This window comes from Bicyclus anynana, chromosome 27 (assembly GCF_947172395.1).
Source record: "Bicyclus anynana chromosome 27, ilBicAnyn1.1, whole genome shotgun sequence".
In the NCBI taxonomy this organism is placed as follows: domain Eukaryota; kingdom Metazoa; phylum Arthropoda; class Insecta; order Lepidoptera; family Nymphalidae; genus Bicyclus; species Bicyclus anynana.
In genome coordinates, this window is record NC_069109.1 from 1,199,149 (window position 1) to 1,226,513 (window position 27,365).

A 27,365-nucleotide genomic window follows, 5' to 3' on the forward strand; every position below is an offset into this window, starting at 1 on the left:
TCGAAACGTCAGGTAATATTAAACTTAAGATAATGGTGATAATAATTATTCGAAAACTTGAAATTAATTATTAATTGAGCCCACAACTTATTAGCTATTGTAATAGGGATGATGACAGTTTTTTAAATTGTATATAAATTAAGAGTATACTAATAGCAAAGCAATTTTGTAAAAGTAACAGGGTATCTGCGATCATTACTTTCGGAGCTACAGGGATTCAAAGGGTCAGATTTGCGGCGCTGCCGCGGATCCCTGAAAAACGCCTCATACAAAATGGCTCGAAAAAATGACGTCATAGGCAATGTAATGATCGTTAGATTTGTATGCGCGTTCAAACAAAATTACTAATATCTTTGTTATTTGTGCGTTTATGTTTCTAGTTCATATATTAAAAAATGTCACATTTAATGTAAGGAAGCTAAAACTGTATGAATTTTCATCTAATTACGATAAAAAAAATTTTGTAGTTTTTGAAATTTTATAATCTCATTTATTTTGCAAATATCCAGACAATCTTTGCTTTTTATGTATAAATAAGTAACATTGACCCTATTTACCCGAATGTATCATAAAAATCAATATATTCAAACCTAGTCATCACCCCATTTGGATATGAAGTGAAGTGAAAAGTCTATCAACGATCGAATGTGTTTACTAGGACGTAAACATACCTTTACCGTTCAACTATACGTATACACAACATATTCGTTCGTCATCAACCCATATTCGGCTCACTGCTGAGCTCGAGTCTCCTCTCAGAATGAGAGGGGTTAGGCCAATAATCCACCACGCTGGCCCAATGCGGATTGGCAGACTTCACACACGCAGAGAATTAAGATAATTCTCTGGTATGTAGGTTTCCTCACGATGTTTTCCTTCACGGTTTGAGACATGTGATATTTAATTTCTTAAAATGCACACAACTGAAAAGTTGGAGGTGCGTGCCCCGGACCGGATTCGAACCCACACCCTCCGGAATCGGAGGCAGAGGTCATATCCACTGGGCTATCACGGCTCACAATATATATACACAACATAGTTGGTGTAAAATACGGTCAACAAAAATCAATTGTTTGCATTGAATAGGTAAGCTGAAAGATCACGTGAACAAAGTGACCTAAAGATGTAAAAGTTAGTGAAAGGCTAAGATTAAATATATAAATATATTTACTTAAACAATACACATCACTATCTAGCCCCAAAGTAAGCATACAGAGTAGCTTGTGTTATGGGTGCTAAGATAGTTGATATTATAATATTAATATACAATTATATACTACATATAAATACTTATATATTGTATAAATACACACAGACACTGGAAAACACCCATGTTCATCACACGAATATTTTCCAGTTGTGGGAATCGAACCCACGGCCGTGAATGCAGAAGTCACTACCCACTGCGCCACGCGGCCGTCATAAGTTATTAAACATTATCTTAGCATAATAATAATATAATATAAGTTTAGGTTTAAGTTAAACTACTAATTAGTCACATAAGTAGGCTAGATCGTAATTTTATGAAGTACCAAATTGGTACTTTACAATAGAGAAAAAAAAATTTAATAAGCTCTGATACTACTGAACTGATTTGGAAAATTCTTTCACAGTTGAGAAGCTACGCTATCCTAAAGCGAACCTTTTTTTTTAAAGAATATTTGCCATACATATGACCAATATTCAAATAACATATGACCAATATTTCAATTACCCTCCAACTATTCGACAAGACTGTGCTAGGAGTGGGTACGACAATAGACCAACGGGACGGGGATCGAACCACCCACCCACCCTCGGTGATGACTCCCACCGCTCCAAAGAGTAAATTAATAAATAGGGTAAAGAGAGCCAACTTCGCTTTTTTTATGTCATACTGTTCGTAGTACCGCCATCTATTTAATTACCCTCTGAACTACATACAATACATACAGGTGTCCCGATTTTTTATTTGTATTCTTTTAAAAGTTAGCCCTTCACTACAATCTCACCTGATGGTAAGTGATGATGATGGTAAGTGATAAGATGGAAGCGGGCTAACTTGTTAGGAGGAGGATGAAAATCCACACCCGGTTTCTACACGACATCGTACCGGAACGCTAAATCGCTTGGCGGTACGTCTTTGTCAGTAGGGTGGTAACTAGCCACGGCCAAAGCCCACTAGCCAGACCTGGACCAATTAAGAAAACCTCAACCGAGTACCGACCCAGCCGGGGATCGAACCCAGGACCTCCGACTTGTAAATCCACCGCGCATACCACTGCGCCACGGAGGTCGTTCACTGGCAGATAGCTGATGTTATAAGGATCAAGTTTTACTAAATAAAAATGCGAAATTGTAACAAAATATATTTTTATTTAAATAAGTCACATGGTATAAATTCTTATACTAAGTTTTTGTAAAACATTGCAAAAAATGGAACAGCAAAGCACAGACTATAAAATAAATATAAGTTTACAGAAACCCTAAAGTTATGTAAATTATTATCTGGTATTTCATTTTCAACTTTACTATGTGCTATTGTATTTTAAAGGAGATGGTCCATTTTAGGTCCACTCTTGTACCCCGTATCATTAAAATTCAAAAAATACAAGGTATTTGTAAAATATAAATAAGTGAATAAATGTAACTAAATAAAATGAAATAAATAAAATTAAAACCCAAGTTTTTGAGTTATATCAAGATGGCGCCCATAAAACAATTATGACATTTGACCGCAAACGTCAAAATGACTATTAAGTTGAAAACGTCATCAATCCGCCATTGTTACTCATATTAATGTTGCAATTCTTGGGGGATAATGAATATTATTACGAAAGAATAAATTTAAAAAAATAAAAAGTAAATTTGTAGATTTCTATATTAAAAAATAGTTAATAAAACTATTTTCTTTTATTTCCGCCAGGATACAATGACTGATCCTGGGCTCCATATAATTTTGGACCATCTTCTTTATGGTATTTTATATGAATCGTAGACAGAAAAGTGAATAGACGAATAAATAAAATCCATCGCATTCTCTCAAAAAAGAGACCAACTTATGCGTGGACTGTATAAAGAAACAACACAAAGCGATAATAGGTGTCAAAATGCTTGCCGTTTTCTTTAGGCACAACCACTGTCTAAATAAGTTTGACAATTGTCAAATAGATGTTAAAGTTTGGCTTATGAAAGCAGACTGAAAACGCCCGCCTAATTTAAACAAATCATAAAAACATGCGTTATCATAATTGTTTGTGAATACATTACTACATATACTTTAAGTATTGAACTCAGTTATTCCAATATTTGCACTATAATTTTGAGAATTTACCAGCGGCGAAGAATCCATTCAGGCTGATTCCCGACGGGTTACCTTTTAAAAATCCATACATTGTGAATATAAATGTATGGATGTATGAGTAACAGGACTTTCTGTCCAGCGGTATGAAATTCCTTTTATTTGGGACGGCTTATCTTCGTCAAAATGCCATCCTTCGCCACTGGAATTAATTAATTTGGCGGACGATTTCAGTCTCTACATTCATTAGCCAAATTTTAACATCTATCTTCCATTAGCTCTCTCTAGACTCTATTGCTTTTATTAAAGAAATATAATTTATAGGTAATGTGAGTACAAAACGGTTCATTATAAGTTGTGAAGTCAAAACCAAATATCTTTTGACTGACAACATCATGTATTTATTTCTCTATCTATTGTATTTTTAACAAAGAAACAAAATAAGTAAATTGTAAACAAACCACTTTGCGTTTAGTATATGTATAAAAAAATATTAAAGGAAAAAGTTTGCACTTTTGAAATGAAATTCGAATCAATTTTTCGAGCAGCATAGGAAAATATTAAAAAAAAACACGTATAAACTACAAAGTGTATGTACATTCGAAATATTTTTGAATAACGTGAGTTTTTTTATCTAAAAGTTAGATCCCTTGAGATAAAAAAAAACAAGTATGCATGTTCTGAGCATTGATTAATTATTTGCCATACAAGAAGTTGTAAGAACCTAGAATTTACCTAATTTTTGTACCTATTTAAACTAAAAAAGAAACTTAAACCAGAAAATAAAAATATTTTTGTTCACATCGCATACAGCAGTGTTGTGAAAGTTAATTTATTTGTTTACCCCAACCACTAAGACATAACCTCCATTTAATCCATATATTTTTATATCAATACAGGGAATTTTGTGAATAGTATTTATTGCTAACCCATAACATATACAAATACAACCTATATTTTATAAATACACCCCTAAAATCCATATAATAAAATTTTAATTTTCAAACAAGCTTTTATACAGCTTTGCTCACTTCGTTCGTTTTATAAAATGCAGTGTGTTATTTCATAATTTACAATCAAATATAAGTACCAAATGTAAATGTATATAAAGGAAACAATTGCAAACAGCATGTAAAAGCTTGTTAAAAAATAAAAAATAAACAATCATTGTACAAATTTTGAATATCTTTAAATAAAAAGTTAAAAATCTACTCAAAATGTTACAATGTATTTACAACATCTTCCTAATCATATAGTTGAGGATGCCACCATTTTTGAAGTACGTCAAATCGACTTCGGTGTCAAAGCGGACTTTGACTTGGAATGATTTTCCGTTGTCCACCTGTAAAGGCAAAGAGCAATATAAATATTGTTGTGAATTCATTCTTTCATTCATTCATTTATTTACTCATTGATTCATTCACTCAAAGAACTAAAGTTAAGGACATGTCCCAAAATGGGCCTTTATTATTTATAATTTATAAGCAGGTCGATAGTATTTTGAGAAAAATAATTTTCAGAATTTTTGGAAACCGCATTAATTAGATAAATGTTTTTTTTTGTTTCGCTCCCTTGTGGACAAATTATGTTAATGTCATGTAATATTGTCAAATGTCAATAAGACACAAGCTAAAAAGAAACATTAAATCGTAGACAGAGAAGCAATAAACAAAAAAATCCATAAATGGATTTTAAAACACCATAAACGAACGCTACTACGTGAAGATCACTGACAATCTGCCATGGTGTGAGTTACAAGCATGTTGCCATGATAAAAATTCTTAATTAATGTTGTCAGCTAATGAAAATAATACATTTTATTTGATTAATTTAAAAAAAATGCGGGTTACAAAAGTTTTTTTATTTTGGGATGTAAGCCTTATGTTTTATGTTCTTTTAAGATAAAAATAATTTGTTCTGCTTAGTTGACACTCGGAATAAAGGCCCAGCCTCCATACAAAATTAGGACATGTCCTTTAGAGATACCAGGCAGACTCATCAAGATGCTAGCTTGAAGTGCCAGTACGCTAGTAATGTCTGTCGGAAATTCATTCACTCACTCATTTATTCATTCACAACACATTCATTCATTCATTCATTAGATAGAATATGGATGGAAGATTTGATTGTTTGTTTGTTTGCATTGAATAGGCTCCGAAAATATTGAACTTATTTGAATTGTTGAGTTTAAGTTATCCTGATAAATTAGTTTTCTTATTTTTAACAGAGTTCAAAATTCTTCAAATGTATGTACATCGATTACTCGAAGACGCCTGAACCGATTTGAAAAATTATTTTTTTGTTTTTTTCAAGGGTATACTCCCCATGTGGTCCCATATTCATCATGTCAGGATCTGATGATGGAAACCAGGAGAAATTGAGGGGAACTTTGAAATTGGATGACTAGTGTGTTAGTAAATTTCTCTAACTCTATTACCGGCATGATGCCCATCCCCACCAGGTTGGAGCGGTGACGTGTATATGTCTGTCATTCACTCGTTCACTCATTCACTCACCTGCACAGTGAGCAGGTGCTGCGGCGCCACGTCCTCCGGCACTCGGATGGAGAACACCTCGGAGCCGGTGAGGCCGAGCGACTCCGCGTTGACTCCCGGCAGGAACTGCAGCGGCATGATGCCCATCCCCACCAGGTTGGAGCGGTGGATGCGCTCGAAGGACTCCGCTATCACCGCTTTGATACCCTGTGTATCACATTATCATCATCATCACATCAGCCGATGGACGTCCATTGCAGGACATAGGCCTTTTGTAGGGACTTCCAAACATCACGATACTGAGCCGCCTGCAGCCAGCGAATGTCTGCGACTCGCTTGATGTCGTCAGACCACCTGGTGGGGGGCTGCGCTTACTAATTAACAATTAGTTTGACGTTTAGTACATCAAGTAACATTGTGACGTCACAAAATGGACGACAGCGTTTTTGACGTTTGAAAAGGAGATGGTCCAAAATTGTATGGAGCCCAGGTCCAGTCATTGTACCCTAGCGGAAATTAAAGAAAATATCTTTTTAAACTATTTTTGATTATACAAATCTACAAATTTACTTTAATTCTTCCGAAATAATATTCATTATTTTTAAAAAAATGCAACACTATAAAGGGTAATAATGGCGGATTGATGACGTTTTCAATGCAGTAATCGATTTGACGTTTGCTGTCAATTCATTAATTTTAATATTGCTTATATAAAGTTTGATATGAGACAACCTATTGGTCTGATTTAAAAATGAATTTCCGTCAAAGGCACTCACCAATAGGAAGGGTCCCTTAGCGGCCCAGTCCCTGCTGGAGCCCGAGCCGTAGTCTTTGCCCACTATAGCTATTAAAGGCACGTTCTCTTTTGCGTACCTGTTCATAGAATAATAAATAAATAAAATAAAAATAAAAAAGCCATTTATTTCTTACAGAAGTACTATTTTACAAAGTTTGGTTAAGTTAAGTTTAGTTTAGTTGTGTTAGTATCAAAAAGTGGATGATTATTATTTAGTATTTAGTTCTTTTATAGAAGTTCAGACGGAACCTATCGCCATAGAATGAACCACGAATTGGCAAACCTAGTGAAAGGCGAAACAATAGTGCGACATTGTAAAGCCCAACGTCTTCAGTGGCTAGGACACGTAGAGAGGATGCCAAAAACTAGAGGGCCTAAAGTGATGACAAAATGAAGGCCACAGGTAAAAAGATTAAAAGGAAGACCTAAAAAAAGATGGCTAGATTGCGTGAAAGAGGACCTGCAAAAAATGGAAAAATTATCTGGGTGGGAAAGAAAGGCAAGGCATAGAAATGGATGGAAAAAAGTGGTAGAGGAGGCCAAGACCCACAAAGGGTTGTAGCGCCGAAGGAAGTAAAGAAGTAAGTAATTTAGTTCTTTTAATTTTATTAAAGTAGTTTTAGTTAGGTGCGTTAATATAATACTCGTATTGCAACTATTCTGTAGGAACCCCTCTGCGGGTAAAGGCCTCCTCAAAATTGTGCCAGTGTTGATAGAATACAGAATAAAAAAAAATCATTTGTATTATAACAATTGAACTTGCATTGAAAAGTGGAAAATTGCAATTAGTAATTTTAAGAAACGTGAAAAAATTCGAGTGCAAAACACAAAAAATCTCTGAAAAGAACTATCCAAAACCCTATAGTACGTTAACAGTGAATGGGGATGATGACTAGGTTCGAATATATTGATTTTTCTGAGACATTCGGGTTAATAAGGTCAATGTTAACTGATTTATATGTAAAAGTACGATGTCGTGTAGAAACCAATAGGTGTGTGGATTTTCATCCTCCTCCTAACAAGTTAGCCCGCTTCCATCTTAGATTGCATCATCACTTACCATCAGGTGAGATTGTAGTCAAGGTTATTTCAAAAAATGAAAAATCATAATTATTCATTTCTTTAAGTTTAGTGGTATAATAACTGTAGTAATATAATGAGTAAGTCAGTTAATAAAGCATACGCCATTTAGTTCAGTCTTTTTCATTTAACCCATCGCCTAACACCACATTATGGAATTAAAAATACAAACTTAAATTTTATAATAATATGTCAGTGTTTGTCAAATTAAATGACCCGAAACTCGACGGGCATATTATGTTTAGTTGACTTGACAACGCCATAGACGGTGCCATCTTGTGAATCATGTCGCTTATTCCGCAATCTTGTAAACGACGCCATCTTGTAAACGACGCCATCTTGTAAACGACGCCATCTTGTAAATGACGCCATCTTATAAACGACGCCATCTTGTAAACGACGCCATCTTGTAAATGACGCCATCTTATAAACGACGCCATCTTGTAAACGACGCCATCTTGTAAACGCTGCCATCTTGTAAACGCCGCCATTTTGTGGACGCTGTCATATTTTAGACGGCACCATCTTGTAGACACCGTCACCATACTCGACACAATGATATACAATTATCTCAAAATACAGTCCACTCACCGGTCGGCCGCGTCGAATATGTCCATGACCTGCTGCGAGGGCTGGTGTGCTGTGCGCGGGCCGGGGGAGGGCGCCATCTTGTTGACGAGGCGAATGTTCGCGAACGTGCCGCGGGACATGATCGCGTCGTTGCCGCGCCGCGAGCCGTACGAGTTGAACTCGCGCGGTGTCAACCTGACACAAACACATCAATTTTATTGACATTCATTTATTTCAAGTAGGCTCAGTTTACAAGCACTTTTGACACGTCAGTTGACTATTTGTAAAGATTCTACCACCGGTTCGGAAGGCAGGTTCTGCTGAGAAGATACCGGCAAGAAACTCAACTGTTGCTCTTTTTTTTAAAAAAAATCATACAATAATATTATAATTACAATTTATGACAAGATTACAATTTCTTATAGTTTTACTTCCTGTGTGAAGGTGGAAGCTGATCTAACGGCCTCCAAGCATCTTTATCATTAAGGAACTCATCAATGTTGTAGTAACCTCGACTAAGTAAATGTTTTTAACACATTGCTTAAAGCTATGCATTGGCAGGTCCATCACAGTCTTGGGGATCTTGTTATAGAAGAGTACACCCAAACCTACAAAAGATTTTTTTACTTTTTGAAGACGATATGCAGAAATAACTAACTTGTGCCCGTGTCTAGTAAGACGTGGATTTAAATCTCCTTCATTTCACTTCCTCCTTTTTCATTTCAAAAGAGCAACTGTTGAGTTTCTTGCCGGTATCTTCTCAGCAGAACCTGCCTTCCGAACCGGTGGTAGAATCTTTACAAATAGTCAACTGACGTGTCAAAAGTGCTTGTAAACTGAGCCTACTTGAAATAAATGATTTTTTAATTTCGATTTTTTTAATTTGTTTCGCACCCAAATTCACCAACAAAAAAGTCTGTCATTTTTTGAGGGGGACGAGGTAAACTCACACAATGAAAACATTTAACACCATTAAGTATATTCTGTGTCCATACACTACACACAACTATAAATTTGACTCGCAATACACACACGCGTATTTTTTACACAGACTAACCAACACATCACTTAGACTATCCACAGAATATAGAATGTTCGATTACTTACTCGATTTTTTGCTGTTCGTTTTTATTACAAATTTAAAGAATACAATTGAAAGAACGAAAGAAAGAAAGAAAATAAATTTATTCAAATTTAAAAGTTACAGACAGTCAGTACCCTATCTTTATGACAGCATGTCTGTCTGTAACGGCGATGTAATTGACGGCCTCCGTGGCGCAGTGGTATGCGCGGTGGACTTACAAGACGGAGGTCCTGGGTTCGATCCCCGACTGAGCAGATTGAGATTTTCTTAATTGGTCCAGGTCGGGCTGGTGGGAGGCTTCGGCCGTGGCTAGTTACCACCCTACCGGCAAAGACGTACCGCCAAGCGATTTAGCGTTTCCGGTACGATGTCGTGTAGAAACCGAAAGGGGTGTGGATTTTCATCCTCCTCCTAACAAGTTAGCGCGCTTCCATCTCAGACTGCATCATCACTTACCATCAGGTCAAGGGCTAACTTGTAAAGAATAAAAAAAAAACCCTTACAAAGACCTTACATGCATAATATATCTATAATATAAAAAATGAATCGCAAAATGTGTTGATAAGCACATAACTCAACAACGCCTGGACCAATTTGGCCAAATCTTTTTTTAAAATGTTCGTTGAAGTTCTAGGATGGTTTTTACGGCGAGAAAAAGTCGAATAATTGCCGGAAAACCCATAAAAATAGCCCTTTTCTTTTTCCCATACAAATGATTTGTAACTAAAACGTAGTCAAATTGATCTTTATTGTTATTGTATAAAGTTCATATTAATAATAATTAGAAAACGGGGTAGGGATAGGGGTAGGGTGAGGTTGATGTAGGCTAGGGGTAGGGTAGGGGTAGTTGAATGTTTACATCGAGTTTCACGCGGACGAAGTCGCGGGCGTCCGCTAGTTAATTTTCAGCTGAATTGGTATTTTGAAGCTAAAACAAACGTCACTCACCCCCTGTCAGCGAGGAACCTGGCGGCGGGGGAGTTTCTGGCGATGGAGCCGGCGGGGGAGATGTGGTCAGTGGTCACCGAATCACCCAACAGGAGGAGACAACGCGCGTTCTCTATACTGCGGATTGCTGGCAGATCCTGGAAATTAATTAAATAGGGATGATGACAGTTCTTTAAATTGTATATAAATTAAGAGTATGCTAATAGTAAAGCAATTTTGTAAAAGTAACAGGGTATCTGCGATCATTACTTTCGGAGCTAGAGGGATTTAAAGGGTCAGATTTGCGGCGCTGCCGCGGATCCCTGAAAAACGCTCCATACAAAATGGCACGAACTTATGACGTCGTAGGTGCATAATGATCGTTAGATTTGTATGGGCGTTCAAACAAAATTACTAATATCTTTGTTATTTGTGCATTTATGTTCATAGTTCTTTAATGTAAGGAAGCTAAAACTGTATGAATTTTCATCTAATTACGATAAAAGATTTTTAATAGATTTTGAAATTTTATAATCTTATTTATTTTGCAAATATCCAGACAATCTTTGCTTTACTACGTCGGACAGCGGCTATAGAACTACCAACTCTTGATGTACGTGGAATTAGGGTCTCAGCCTTGCATAGACTACAATCACATCAGATGGTAAGTGATGATGCAATCTAAGATGAAACAGGGAGAATGACTTGAGTAGAGAAGGGAAGTGTTAACTACCTTTAAAAGACGTCTTTATCTCAAATACTAATAATAATAATAAAAGCCTTTATTCTCTGACCTTTTACATTTTGACTTATAAATAATACAAATTTTAAATTCAACTAAAAATATAATTTTAGCAACCACTCGCTTTTTTCCACTCAACTCTGTCTCGAGCTAACTTGCTCCATCCTTTTAGTAAAATTAAATGCCATTTTTAAAATCAATAGGATACAGGTTAAATTATCTTTACTATTTTTTCCAAACGTATCTAAGAAGCAACTAAATATTAGCAACCAGAAACAAGATAGCCCCAATCCGGCTGGTCCCCGTGGGGTTACTAGACCACTACCCCTCCCCCTAAAAAAATACCTCAAATACTACCTATTCACAAACCAGCTAGACCACTAGCTAGCTCAATACAGACTCCGCCACACTCAAAGTTTCTACAACCCAGCCGGTGGCGTAGACTACGTCGGACGCTGCTATAGAACAGTACTAACCTTGGTCATGCAGTCGAAGAATGGCGGTCTCTTGATGTACGTGGAATTGCTGTTCCAGCCTTGCCTTGACTACAATCTCATCAGATGGTAAGTGATGATGCAATATAAGACTCGAGTAGAGAAGGGAAGTGTTAACTAGTTTTAAAAGACGTCTTTACCTCAAATACTAATAATAATAATAAAAGCCTTTATTCTCTACCCTTTTACATTTTGACTTATAAATAATACAAATTTTAAATTCTTTAGGGGGGTTACTAGACCACTATCCCCCCCCCCCCCTAAAAAACCTCAAATACTACCTATCCACAAACCAGCTAACCCACTAGCTAGCTTAATACAGACTCCGCCACACTCGAAGTTTCTACAACGCAGCTGTTGGCGTAGACTACGTCGGACTACTAACCTTGGTCATGCCGTCGAAGAATGGCGGTCTCTTGATGTATGTGGAGTTGGGGTCCCAGCCGTACAGCTTGCCTTGTGGCACGTCCAGAGCTTGCCACGAGGGGGATCCTTCTTCTATCCTCGCGTATACCTGCATCATCATTATCAAAGAATTTTATATTATACTAGCGGACGCCCGCGGAATTTAGATTTTCACAAATCCCTCGGGAACCATGGATTTTTCCGGGATAAAAAGTAGCCTATGTGTTAATCCAGGCTATAATATGTATATCTCAATGGCGTATGAAATATTATTAAAGTATTATTGTTGATATGATTTTGTGATGATGTTTCTAAGAAACGTACTTATAAATTTGTTTGTCATCTTTTGAAACCACATGTTTTGAGCACATAAACGATTGGCACATAATTGATTGATTGGCATTTATTCTTTGCCACAACGCGTTGAGATCGAATAGCACGTCAGCCACGATCGCTATTCGCTATTTGTTCTTTCTGTGTTTGCCACAACGCGTCGTGCGCTTTTTCATTAGAGCCATAACACAAATTTCGCCATGTGGATGTTTCACTGTGACCACAACGCGTTGTGAGCTAGTTTCCCGCTCACTGAGCGTTTTCGATCTATGAGCATAACATATATATAAAAAACAATGCCACTTTTCATTGTAATGTAAATAGAGACTATTTAGTAAATGGTTTATGTGATGTTTCACAAAATCGGTCGAGCGTGTAACTCGATGTAAACTTTCAACTACCCCTACCCAACTCTATCCCTACCCTACCCTATCCCCTATCATACCCCTACCCTACCCTACCCCTACCTTTTCCTGAATTTCCTTTGCTATAAACCTCACGGAGATTGAGACCTTTCCAACGAATGCAAAACCGTGGAAATCGGTTCGTGCTGGAGTTATAGCGTCAGGAAGGAAAATCGGACTATTTTTTATATAGTACATGAATTCAAGAGTACAATAGGGGTAGGGTGGGGGTAGGGTGGTGGTAGGGTGGGGGTAGGGTGGTGGTAAGGTGGGAATATCTATAGTATTATCTGGGTTACCCAGGCAACAAGAAGAAGATCCTTTATATGTGGATGATAATATTACCTCTTTGAACATCCCGGGGATGACATGTTTGTTCTCCACCTCCTGTATCTCCGCTCTGGTGGGCCAGATGTCGCGCAGGAACACGCCCGAGCCGTCCGCGCGAGTGCCTGCAACAACAACTCATATACAGCTCACTGCTGAGCACGAGTCTCCTCTCAGAATGAGAGAGGTTAGGCCAATAGTCCACCACGCTGGCCCAATGCGGATTGGCAGACTTCACACACGCAGAGAATTGAGAAAATTCTCAGGTAGGCAGGTTTCCTCACGATGTTTTTCCTTCACCGTTTGAGACACGTGATAATTTCTTAAAATGCACACAACTGAATAATTTCCGAGATTTGATACGGTAAGTGACTAATAGTGACAAAAGCGACTAAAGAGATTCGACGCGATATGTGACAAAAGCGACTAAAGAGACTTGTCGCGATAAGTGACTAATAGTGACAAAAGCGACTAAAGAGAATTGACGGGAGAAGTGACAAAAGCGGCTAAAGAGACTTAACGCAAAAAGTGACTGATAATGACAAAAGCGATTAAAAATACTTTAGACACTAGTTGGCCCTGGTGATGGCGACCCTCAAAGTTCCTTTTCCCTGACAGAGCTCCGCAGCAGACCAGCTCGTTCTAGAAGTGACTGCGAGTGACTCACCCAAGGGCTGTTTCTCAAAGTCGATGTCCACGGTGCCGGCGAGCGCGTACGCGATGACCAGCAGAGGCGACGCCAGGTAGTTGGCTCTGGTGTTGGGGTGGATTCTACCCTCGAAGTTCCTGTTCCCTGACAGAACTCCGCAGCAGACCAGCTCGTTCTAGAAGAAGTACGGAGAACATTGTTTTTATACCAACAAAATCTTTCTATAACTTGCTTAAAGACCTTGGCCTCTCTAGAAGTGCAGCTAGTTCTATATTAGAACGAGTATCCAAATGCTCTAATAGGATCTTACCAAATTTGGCTGCAGGGAGAACAACACGAGCAGAGAACGGGGAGTGTTGATCGATCGTCAAGGAATTTCTTAACCCTACATCCAGTAGTCACAAGTCCGGGACTCTGCTCGGAGTGTTTCTCTCTACCACGCGATGGACCCGGCACGGTGAATCCATGGAATACTAAGATATTTCGTTTCACTAAAATGAAATTGAAGTACCTGTCTCTGATTTTAAAATAACTACGTTTTCTCAAATGTATGAAGTATAATAAATCTTAATATATATAAATCTCGTGTCACAATGTTTGTCCTCAATGAACTCCTAAACTACTTAACCGATTATAATAAAATTCGCACACCATGTGCAGTTCGGTCCAACTTGAGAGATAGGATAGTTTAAATCTCAAATTATAGTCGCCATTTTAATTTATTGCTAATTATTTGTCTCTGTATATATAAAAGAAAGTCGTGTTAGTTACTCCACTTATAACTCAAGAACGGCTGAACCGATTTAGCTGAAAATTGGCAGAGAGGTAGTTTAGAGCCAGGAGAAGGGCATAGGATACTTTTTTTTTGTAGGGGTAGGGTAGAGTAGGGATAGAGTAGAGGTAGGGTAGGGGTAGAGTTGTGTAAGGGATAGGGAAGAAGTGCAAATAAATAAATTAATAAGTCAAAGCGAAGCTTGAGCGGGTCCGCTAGTAATATATAATTTGTGTAATTCACAATACATAGACTACAAGTCCATGAGCAAAAATTAACCTGTGAAATGAACCAACGTGTAAACCCCTTAGAAGGCTGTTACTATATCAGAAAATAACCCTTACCCGAGCAGACTATAACTATGTTCCTTACCTTCTCTATAGTGTTGGCGATGTTATCGTCTATGGGCCCGGAGTTCCCTATGCAGGTCATGCAGCCGTAGCCCACGATGTCAAAGCCAAGCTTCTCCAGGTACGGCACCACTCCAGATTCCTGGAAACGTCAAGTTTTTGAAACTTATAGAAGAACCAAAGTCACCGACGTAGCTCAACGTGTCACGAATGATGATGATGGTGATGGTGATGGTGATGTTGATGATTATGATGGTGGTGATGATGTTGATGACGGTGATGTTTATAATGATGATGATGATGAAAATGATGATGGTGATGATGATGGTGGATGATGATGATGATGCTGATGCTGATGATGATGGTAATGATGATGATGATGATAATGATGATTATGATGGTGGTGATGATGTTGATGACGGTGATGTTTATAATGATGATGATGATGATAATGATGATTATGATGGTGGTGATGATGTTGATGACGGTGATGTTTATAATGATGATGATGATGAAAATGATGATGGTGATGATGATGGTGGATGATGATGATGATGCTGATGCTGATGATGATGGTAATGATGATGATGATGATAATGATGATTATGATGGTGGTGATGATGTTGATGACGGTGATGTTTATAATGATGATGATGATGATAATGATGATTATGATGGTGGTGATGATGTTGATGACGGTGATGTTTATAATGATGATGATGATGAAAATGATGATGGTGATGATGATGGTGGATGATGATGATGATGCTGATGCTGATGATGATGGTAATGATGATGATGATGATAATGATGATTATGATGGTGGTGATGATGTTGATGACGGTGATGTTTATAATGATGATGATGATGATAATGATGATTATGATGGTGGTGATGATGTTGATGACGGTGATGTTTATAATGATGATGATGATGAAAATGATGATGGTGATGATGATGGTGGATGATGATGATGATGCTGATGCTGATGATGATGGTAATGATGATGATGATGATAATGATGATTATGATGGTGGTGATGATGTTGATGACGGTGATGTTTATAATGATGATGATGATGATAATGATGATTATGATGGTGGTGATGATGTTGATGACGGTGATGTTTATAATGATGATGATGATGATAATGATGATTATGATGGTGGTGATGATGTTGATGACGGTGATGTTTATAATGATGATGATGATGAAAATGATGATGGTGATGATGATGGTGGATGATGATGATGATGCTGATGCTGATGATGATGGTAATGATGATGATGATGATAATGATGATTATGATGATGGTGATGATGTTGATAAGGATGATGATGATGACTATGATGATGATGGTGATTATGATGATGATGGTGATTATGATGATGATGATGATGATGTTGATGATGATGGTGATGATGATTATGATGATGGTAATGACGATGATGATGATGATGGATGATGATGATAATGATGATGATGATGATGGTGATGGTGATGATGTTGATAATGATGATGATGATGATGATTATGATGATGATGGTGATTATGATGATGATGGTGATGTTGATGATGATGGTGATGATGATTATGATGATGATGATGATGATGATGCTGATGATGCTGATGATGCTGATGGTGATGATGGTGATGATGATGATGATGATGTACTCACCCTCAAGTAATAAGTGACCACTCCAGATCCGGGTGAAAGAGATGTCTTGATGTAAGGAAGTACAGAGAGACCATTTTCCACCGCCTTCTTGGCCAGGAGACCTGAGGACATAACATTAAAAGAACGTATTAGATAATAGTCATTTATATTTAACAACCCAGCTCGCTGCTGAGCGCGAGTCTCCTCTCAGAATGAGAGGGGTTAGGCCAATAGTCCACCACGCTGGCCCAATGCGGATTGGCAGACTTCACACACGCAGAGAATTAAGAAAATTCTCTGGTATGCAGGTTTCCTTACGATGTTTTCCTTCACCGTTTGAGACACGTGATATTTAATTTCTTACACCACTCTACCGGCAAAGACGTATCGCCAAGGAATTTAGCGTTCCGGTACGATGTCGTGTAGAAACCGAAAGGGGTGTGGATTTTCATCCTCCTCCTAACAAGTTAGCCCGCTTCCATCTTAGCTTGCATCATCACTTACCATCAGGTGAGATTGTAGTCAAGGGCTAACTTTTAGGGAAAAAAAATCGGTTGACTGTAAAGACGGTTTACTGACGATAGTTGAACGTGACAACGTCATAAGAAAATACTGATGGAATGGTGCATTTTTTAGAAGAAAAAGTTCGTTTTTCTAAAATAATGTTTAATCTATACTAATATAATAAAGCTGAAGAGTTTTTTTGTTTGTTTGTTTGATTGAACGCGCTAATCTCTGGAACTACTGGTCCGATTTGAAAAATTCTTTCAGTGTTAGATAGCCCATTTATCGAGGAAGGCTATAATAGGTATAATATATATGTTATCCCTGTATTCCTACGGGAACAAGAACCACGCGGGTGAAATCGCGCGGCGTCAGCTAGTAATCTTCATATACCAGAACAAACTCTATTTCTTGTACAAAAAGTTGGCAACCCTAGAGCGAGGGAACGAAGCAAGACGTCATCTGTTTTAGAGTGTGCAGCCGGCTCCATCGAATTATAAGACGTTGTCATGTCAAAAAAATTAACCGATTTAAAAAAAAGGAGGAGGATTTATGTTCGACTGATGGTATGGATCTCAGACCAACTATTGTATAGGACCTGCCTCGCTAGGTGTTACTTTTCTGTCAAAGTATATGATCAACGATCTAATGCGATTATAAAAGCTGTCTCTATAGAATCGATGTTAAATAGTTGTTATCGTGTTCGTCGGTTAAAGAGCTCCGTAAAAACACATTTTTGTGTAGTTGAATGGTGTAAAAAACTGACGAAAACTCCTAGTTTAGTATAAGATATATACCAAATTTAAGCTCGTTTTCCTCAGAAAATGACAGACAATTTTGTTTGTGACTATGAGTGCGATACAGGTCCTTCTATAATTGGTCTGAGGTATGGATGGATGGAGATGCAGCTGGTGATGGCGGCGATGATGACGGAGCCGTGGGTGATGCTGTACGAGAGGCTGATGATGATGATGAGGAAGCAAACAGTGGCAACTCCTCTCACCGGCGCCCAGCATGACGCTGGGGTTGGACGTGTTGGTGCAGCTGGTGATGGCGGCGATGATGACGGAGCCGTGGGTGATGCTGTACGACTTCCCGTCGCTGAACGAGAAGCTGCCGGAAGCCTGCAGCTGGGCTGGTGACAGCCCGTAGCCTTTGAAGCCCACCTAGCAACAAAAATAAGAGTAAACCAAGGGTCTGCATCGGCCAAAGCATGAGCTTTTTACAGCAACTATGGGATTGATTAGCCGTGATAGCCCAGTGGATATGACCTTTGCCTTCGATTCCGGAGGGTGTTGGTTCGAATCCGGTCCGGGGCATGCACCTCCAACTTTTCAATTGTGTGCATTTTAAAAAATTAAATATCACGTGTCTCAATCGGTGAAGGAAAACGTCGTGAGGAAACTTTTACACCAGAGAATTTCTCAATTCTCTGCGTGTGTGAAGTCTGCTAATCCGCATTGGGCCAGCGTGGTGGACTATTGGCCTAACCCCTCTCATTCTGAGAGGAGACTTGAGCTCAGCAGTGAGCCGTATATGGGTTGATATCGATCGATCGATGGGATTGATTCCAGAAGAGGATGTTGATAGTGTGGCCGCGTAACTAATCACTAGTTCGTTGTCTATGTTATCTGTACTCTATGATCTTCTTCTCTTTTTCTATTGAACTGTGCTCTGTATGACGTTTACTTAATAAATTAATCTCAATAAACTATTTAAGTAAAGCCTTTTAATCTATCAGTATTATTCTCGCACGCGTCGAATAAATAAATACATCATCATCATCATTATCAACCCATATTCGGCTCACTGCTGAGCGCGAGTCTCCATTCAGAATAAGAGAGGTTAGGCCAATAGTCCACCACGCTGGCCCAATGCGGAATGGCAGACTTCACACACGCAGAGAATTAAGATAATTCTCTGGTATGCAGGTTTCCTCACGATGTTTTCCATCACCGATTGAGACCCGTGATATTTAATTTCTTAAAATGCAAACAACTGAAAAGTTGGAGGTGCATGCCCCGGACCGGATTCGAACCCACACCCTCCGGAATCGGAGGCAGAGGTCATGTCCACTGGGCTATCACGGCTCACAAATTAAGTACCAAAAGAAAAGTCTTTGTAATATTAATGTGATGGGTGTGCTTGTTTCTTGTCGCAAATGGATTCAATGTTATGGAGTAATTTTGGACAACTTTAACCTTAATTATGTCTTGGTATCAGTTATCAATGCACCGTTACGTAAATCTTATCGCGAACCCCCTGCCGTCAAATGGCTAACCCCTAGGGGTTCGCGTACCCCACTTTGAGAAACATTGTTGTAGAGGATACAATATAAAATGTTTATTTCAATCTTAAAAAACAACCAAAATTATCAAATATATCTATAAAATACTAGCTGACCCGCTCAAGCTTCGCTTTGACTTATTATGTACTTCTTCCCTATCCCTACCCTGATTCTACCCTACTCCAACCCTACCCCTACATTACCTCTACCGTACCTGAACCCTACCCCTACCCTAGTCATACCATACTTTTACCCTACACCTAGGATTTAGGGGTTTGAAAAATAGATGTTGCCCGATTCTCATAGATACCGGATAAGCACAAAAAATTTCATCAAAATCGGTCAAGCAGTTTCGGAGGAGTATGGCAACGAAAACTGACACGAGAATTTTATATATTAGATTAGTTAACATATAGTTAACACATACAGGTCAAATAGATAACCTACTTTTTTAAATCGGTTAAAATTTGAGGAAGTAAAACTCATTCTACTAAATAATAGTCGTACGTCAGTAAAGTACGTGTCAGCTAAAACAATTTTACACGATTTGCTGACAATGCATACGTAAGACCTTGCTGTGTCAGTTGTGTTGTAATACATGCATTTGTGTGTGGATTTGTCCATATTCATGTTATTTTTTTTAATTTGAAGTGTAAACTTCTAATGGAAGGGTAAATCATAACGTAACGCATTACGGCGCCACTGTCTGGCTGCTTTCTCTCACGCATACCTTCTTACTTCGTACTTTAAAAAGCGGGAAGAAGCCTGTCCCGCGCGGGAAATTTAATTTTGATTTAAAAATCGGGACGTCTGACAACACTTGTCTGCACCCTTGAAAATATTATATTATTATCAAGCTTGTGATATTTAATTTCTTAAAATGCACACAACTGAAAAGTTGGAGGTGCATGCCCCGGACCGGATTCGAACCCACACCCTCCGGAATCGGAGGCAGAGGTCATATCCACTGGGCTATAACGGCTCTAAAAATTAAATATCACGTGTCTCACAGTAAAGGAAAACATCGTGAGGAAACCTGCATACCAGAGAATTATCTTAATTCTCTGCGTGTGTGAAGTCTGCCAATCCGCATTGGGTCAGCGTGGTGGACTATTGGCCTAACCCCTCTCATTCTGATAGGGGTTAGGCCAATAGGATCCAATAGGGGCATTCTAAGCGGAAACTCGTGCTCTAGAGTAAGCCGAATATGGGTTGTTGACGTCGATAAAAATATATAAAGGAGGTCCATAAATTGATTTAATTAAAGTTACAGACAGGCAGATTACCTAACATGTTTATATATATACAATTAACAAGGAACTGAAAATAGCTGATGTAAGTGAAATTTAGTTTTAATTATAATATAAACGAATGTATTTAAAATCACGTTTAGTGCATATCTTAGTGATCAATTGTGTTTCATCTTAGTTTATTATACTTTTTAACCGACCTCAAAAATAGGAGGATGTTCTCAATTCGTCAGAATCTTTGTTCTTCTGAATATTCAGTTTTATTGTGTTTTTCCGATAATGAAAAAATTGGTAAGTTATATCTTTAGTGCTTAATTTTTTTTACATACATACCTCTGTTTTATTATTAACTAGCTGACGCCGCGCGGTTTCACCCGCGTGTTTTCCCGTTCCCGTAGGAATACGGGGATAATATATAGCCTTCCTCGATAAATGGGCTATCTAACACTGTAAGAATTTTTCACATCGGACCAGTAGTTCGTGAGATTAGCGCGTTTAATCAAACAAACAAACAAACTCTTCAGCTTTATAATATTGTATAGATAGATAGAGAATTTTCTCAATTCTCTGCTTTTGTGAAGTCTGCCAATCCGCATTGGACCAGCATGATAGACTGTTGGCCTAACCCCTCTTATTCTGAGAGGACACTCGTGCTCAGCAGTGAGCCAACTATGGGTTGATAATGATTATTAAGTAGGTACGATTATTACCAAAGTAAGTTAATTAAATATTAATTAATTAAATAATGATCACAGAACGACAAGTTCTCGTTAAATGTATTTAGTTTTAAATGATTATCTAATTAATAGACATTAATTAATTAATAGATACCTTTTTACCTGCTTGATGCATTGCGAAATATTTTTTTTTTACTATTTTATATTTTTTTTTAAATATTGCTTCGTTATACATTTACCCAGTCATCTATACTAATATTATAAAGCTGAAGAGTTTGTTTGTTTGAACGCGCTAATCTCAGCAACTACTGGTCCGATTTGATAAATACTTTCAGTGTTAGATAGCCCATTTATCGAAGAAGGCTATAGGCTATATATTATCCCCGTATTCCTACGTGAACGGGAACCACGCGGGTAAAACCGCGCTGCGACAGATAGTCAAGTAATAATTTTAATCAAATAATTTGCTCTATTATGGCGAAAATCATTTATTGTCCAGGCAGATATTAAGATTTTTCTTGTAAGAAAAATCCCAATAACGTTTTTTTTTGCTAGCCTTACCCGGGATTCAAACCCTGGACCTCATTCACCGTAGCTGAACCAGCTAACCATGGGACCAATGATGCAATGTCTATGTTTTTTTATTCTTTACAAGTTAGCTCTTGACTACAATCTCACCTGATGGTAAGTGATGATGCAATCTAAGATGGAAGCGGGCTTACTTGTTAAGAGTAGGATAAAAATCCACACCCCTTGTGTTTTCTACACGACATCGTACCGGAACGCTAAATCACTTGGCGGTACGTCTTTGTCGGTTGGATGGTAACTAGCCACAGCCGAAGCCTCCCACCAGCCAGACCTGGACCAATTAAGAAAACTTCAATCGGCCCAGCCGGGGATCGAACCCAGGACCTCCGTCTTGTAAATCCACCCCGCACACCACTGCGCCACGGCTGTTGAAATAATACAATTTACGTACCACCCATCCTACATACCCTAGTTAAAAACCTTGTCCAAGCCGCTAATGATACGGGATTCGAACACATGACCTCTATAGTCCGCAACTTTAGGCTTTTTACACAACAATATCACTACTCAAAAAGGTTCTTTTAGGCGACACTTTTCGTTTCGATTCACATACATTTTATTTTTAATAATAAGCTTTACGGCTCTGGGTTCTAGCCCTTTTGAGCCCGGATTCACATACAATTAATTAATTATCTTGGACTAATTATAGAAGGACCTGCCTCGCAAGACGTTACCTCTCTGTCAATCAATCAACGATCTAACGCGTGTATACTTATATCGTATCGATGTTTCATTGTTGTAATCGTTTTCGTCGACTGAAAAAACTCCCTAATCATTCCGGTTTGTGTAGTAAGTAGTTCAATGGCATGAAAAATGGTCAACAACTTCTAATTCACTAAAAGATGAAGTGACGTTCGATTTCAGTTTCACCTGATGGTAAGCGAGGATGCAATCTAAGATTTTTTTTTTTATTGTTTACAAGTTTCCCTTGACTACAATCTCACCTGATGGTAAGTGATGATGTAGTCTTAGATGGAAGCGGGCTAACTTGTAAGGAGGAGGATGAAAATCCACACCCCTTTCGGTTACGGCATCGTACCGGAACGCTAAATCGCTCGGCGGTACGTCTTTGCCGGTAGGGTGGTAACTAGCCACGGCCGAAGCCTTCCACCAGCCAGACCTGGTCCAATTAAGAAAACCTCAATCAGCCCAGTCGGGAATCCAACCCAGGACCTCCTTCTTGTAAATCCACCGCGCATACCACTGCGCCACGGAGGTCATCAAAAACATAATTATAATAAATAATAAATTTGTAATAAAAACAATATCTAAAAGAAAAATAGATACTATTCTTCTAACGAACGAACAAACAGCAAAACATCGATCCATTAATTTAATATTCTGTGTACAGATTATATTATTCTTATTAAATATTTTATTATTTATTTTTGTTAAATATTATCGATGACTGAGTTTACCTCGTACCCTTCAAAAAACGACAGACAATTTTGTTGCTGCATTTGGGTGCGATCCATTTCCATTTCTAATTCCTCTATGTTAAATATATAGAGTTTGCACAAAAACAATACAAACGACATAAAAAGAACCCAAGCAGACATGAGTCACAAACCATTATGAAAAATAAAGATATTGAGTTTTATGGGTATTAAATGTGCATTTATAAAATTAAATTATAACTTTAATTATTTTATAAATGTCGTATTTTCATATCAAAAGAAGAAAGAAGTTGTAATTAAAACGATGATTTCTTTTATTTTAATGTGAATTTAACCTTTCATTTATTGCAGAATTACCATATACTATGATATTTTTTTTGATTTTGTATTAATAAGTGAAAGAAGATTGACATTTGACAGTTCACACTTCACAGCACAGAACACTACTTTATTTGCTGTCTATGACTAATACTCCTACTTATATATCAGTATTCGTTAATGATTCGTTAACTAAATCCAGTCTGTCGTGCGTATTTTCTTCCCTTGTAATTTTTGTTATTTCGTTTTGTTCTCGTTTCGTTGTTATTGTTAATTATGGTTTATTTGTTGTTTGTTTACTGTTTTTACCCGACTGCAAGAAGGGTTATGTTTTTCGCGCGTATCTTGTATGTATGTATGTAATATTCTTTATTACCTCATATCTTCCAAACCGTTGAACGGATTTACGTAATTCAGATAACGTTAGATTTGTTTTAATAACCCAAGTGTTCTTAGATAGGTGAAATTAGAAAAAAAAAACCAACAAGACGACTGTGAGACGCTATAGAATCGGGGTGAAGTTTTTTTTTTGTGAATATTGCAACATGCGAATCAAATTCAAGGGATTTTTGTGAGAATTTCAAAATAGTATATCATGGCCATGTTAAAAAAACTACAATTAGGAAAACGTTATTTATTAATTCTAATATTAATTAAGTCTATACATAATACGCGAGGCGGACGACTATAAGGTGCGAGGTTTATGAAGTGTAGTCATAAAACACCTAAAATAGACTAAAAGAAATATATTGATTATAAAAATCGGACAAGTGCGAGTCGGATTCGGCCACCGAGGGTTGCGTAGATTTTTTGAATATTTACTTAATTTCAGTTGGACTTAGGTATACATTATCGTACTTTGTAACAAACGTAACCAATAAATCCGAAATTCACCATCTATCGTAACTAAAAAGTGTGAAATAAATTAATTAATTAAACAAATATAAAAACCCGGCATAAATGATATAAAAATAAAATAAAACTAATAAAAAATGTAGACGAAAATCATTCTATTCAATATAATAGGTCCCGACTGTTTTCTAATTGTTTTCTACACTTCTGGACTGAGCTTTTTTTTCTTTTCAGTTTTTTTATCATTTATGCAGTCGGGTTTTTTATCAGTTTAATTAATTAATTTTATTTAGTTTAGTACGAAAATTAGTGAACCGGAGCCTGGAACTAGCCGGAGCAGTTATTCCGCGTTGCTATTGTTTCCGTCACCAAAAAAGAAACGTACGAATCAATCACCCTTATCGTCCTCCGAGAAAACCGTTTTGATTAATGTGTTTAAATATGTCGAGGAAACCTTATGCTTGCTTCTACATAATAAAGAAACAAAACTATAAGAGTTCTTTATTGCCTACGGAACCCTTAATATAAGTGAAGCATTATCTGTTTGATAAATAACAGGATATATTATATAGGAATATAAAATTAAAAAAAATATTTGTTTACCACAGGAAGTTTTATTTCATGATAATATTCGTAAATAATGATAAAATGTTGAGCAAACCTGAGTCAGCTGTTTTTGTTTGTTTACATAGTTTAAAATACCTACTCAATCTGACTATAAGTATAGAGTCCGACCTCTTTACTATGGAGACACTGAGTATCAAATTATTATATAATGTAGAACATAGTTATTGAGAACCACAAAAGTGATAGCAAACAATTATCATTAACTAACAAACATGTTACATTCAAAGTTTTAAAACAAGTCAAAATGATTATTTACTACATTTAAAGTAAAAAAAAAATAAAACGGACTTTTAAAAACCCCTACAATATAAAAATAATAGTATTTTAAAAAAGAATTTTCAAAATTGGTCCATAAATGACGGAATTATCGCTGGACATACATAAAAAAAAACATACATACAGCCGAACGTAGAACCTCCTCCTTTTTGGAAATCGGTTAAAAATGATTTGCAATTATCTATACTAATATTATAAAGAAGTAAAGTTTGTGGTGCTGTAGAAGGTAACTCTGGATCTACTGAACCGATTTTGAAAACTATTTACTAAAAGAAAGTCACGTTATGTGTGAGTGTCATAGGCTATATATTGTCGCCGTATTCTCACGGAAACGTGAAACGCGGTTGAAACCGTGGGGAGTCGCCTATACTAATATAATATAGAGCAAAACCGATTTTGAAAATGCCTTTACTAATAAAGTTACTTGTAATTGTCTTAAGCTATTTTACACCCGTATCCCTACGGAAACGGGAACTTCGTGCACGAAATCGCGGGGAGTCTAATCTTACATAATTATACTTTCTAACCTCTTTATCCAGGATACTCAACTCTCGACCAGCTAAAATTACTTTCATGTAAGATTTTGAAGTGATAACTTCTTATGGGAGAGAAAAGATTAAAAAAAAACCTTTTTATTCAATAAAATATTAAACTCAGAATGGTTGAATCAGTAGAAGTCCAAAACAAACTCAGCCACGTATTTCTTTTTGTTATTGCGACGACGACGACATTTAATAAAAAAACCTCAATATGGATGATGACAGTTTTTTAAATTGTATATAAATTAAAAGTATACTAATAGTAAAGCAATTTTGTAAAAGTAACAGGGTATCTGCGATCATTACTTTCGGAGCTACAGGGATTTAAAGGGTCATATTTGAGGCGCTGCCGCGGATCCCTGAAAAACGCTCAATACAAAATGGTACGAGTTAGTGACGTCGTTGGCTCGCTGATCGTTAGGTTTGTATGGACGTTCAAACAAAATTACTAATATCTTTGTTATTTGTGCGTTTATGTTTATAGTGCATTTATTGAAAAATGTCACATTTAATGTAAGGAAGCTAATACTGTATGAATTTTCATCTAATTACGATAAAAAAAAATTATTAGATTTCTTCTAATCTTATTTATTTTGCAAATATCCAGACAATGTTTGCTTTTTATGTATAAATTAGTTAACATTGACCTTATTTACCCGAATGTATCATAAAAATCAATATATTCAAACCTAGTCATCATCCCCATTATAGTGCATTTAGGTTTTTTTTTATAAAATGTCATAATCGACACAACAACAGTAACACGTGCGGTCAAAAACATAACCACAGGAATCTGATAATGATTTCTTTCTCTATTTATATATATTTTATCAAAAAAGATGTTTAAGTCAAAATTATTGTTACTTGAAACATCAACACATTTAAACTCAGTGCTTGCAAAGATTTTACAATATAGATATGTTACTGGCGCGTCAAAACTGAAGCGAACAAAAGAGGCTAATTGTCTTCATTTCATTTATTAGCATAGTAAACTGCAAAAGTTATTTAAACTAATAATAACTAAATATTGTCTACAATGTCGAGTTGTGTGTTCAGGAAGTGTAAAAAATATATACAGGATGCTCGGGTGTATTTCCCATAACTCTAGGGTTATATACTCTATGGAAAATTAATTAAAAATGTCTAAGGAACAAGTGTTATGAATATTTTCGGGGTAAAATATATTTCAAAAAAAAGTATTGAAAAATATCACAAAAAATAAAACAAAAATATCTCAAAAACGGTGGCTCGTAGAAAAAAAAGAATAAATAAATTTTTGTACATAATTTTATGATCTACAATTTTTGTCTGAAGTATTTTATAAAACTTACTGTTTTGCTGAAAATCGCGAAAAACTCATTTTTTTGACCTTTAACCTTGAATATTTTTTTTTCCTTACAGGGGAAAGATGGGGAACTTACAGATTTTATTTTTAATGATATTTTAAACAATCTTACCGATATTCAGCTTGGTGGGAATTTATGTAACTTCGAATGTTTAAATTGACCGGATTATACATAAATATAATAATGTAAGTAAACACAAAATTGTGCAAGTGTGCGCTGTGTAAAGTAGCCGAGTTCGGATCACTTATTGCGGTGATTTTGTGGCACGTAACATATCTATGGTATAAAATATCGTTGTATTCTATAATATAAAGCGTCAACTGACTATGCCATTGCAAT

General features: G+C 36.9%; 1 protein-coding gene across 1 annotated transcript in view; it reads right to left on the bottom strand.

Annotated features, from left to right (window-relative positions):
- Nucleotides 1–2,335: 2,335 nt before the first annotated feature.
- LOC112055970 (cytoplasmic aconitate hydratase) overlaps nt 2,336–27,365 on the bottom strand; it is a 57,019-nt gene continuing 31,989 nt past the window's right edge. Inside the window, exons 12-22 of the mRNA XM_052890303.1 lie at nt 17,873–18,035; nt 16,387–16,487; nt 14,731–14,850; nt 13,605–13,761; nt 12,956–13,062; nt 11,854–11,982; nt 10,254–10,390; nt 8,243–8,416; nt 6,552–6,648; nt 5,797–5,982; nt 2,336–4,622 (exon numbers count right to left, since the gene is read on the bottom strand). Coding sequence (XP_052746263.1) covers nt 4,512–4,622; nt 5,797–5,982; nt 6,552–6,648; nt 8,243–8,416; nt 10,254–10,390; nt 11,854–11,982; nt 12,956–13,062; nt 13,605–13,761; nt 14,731–14,850; nt 16,387–16,487; nt 17,873–18,035 — 1,482 coding nt within the window. The 3' untranslated portion in view covers nt 2,336–4,511. The remainder of the gene's footprint in view (nt 4,623–5,796; nt 5,983–6,551; nt 6,649–8,242; nt 8,417–10,253; nt 10,391–11,853; nt 11,983–12,955; nt 13,063–13,604; nt 13,762–14,730; nt 14,851–16,386; nt 16,488–17,872; nt 18,036–27,365) is intronic.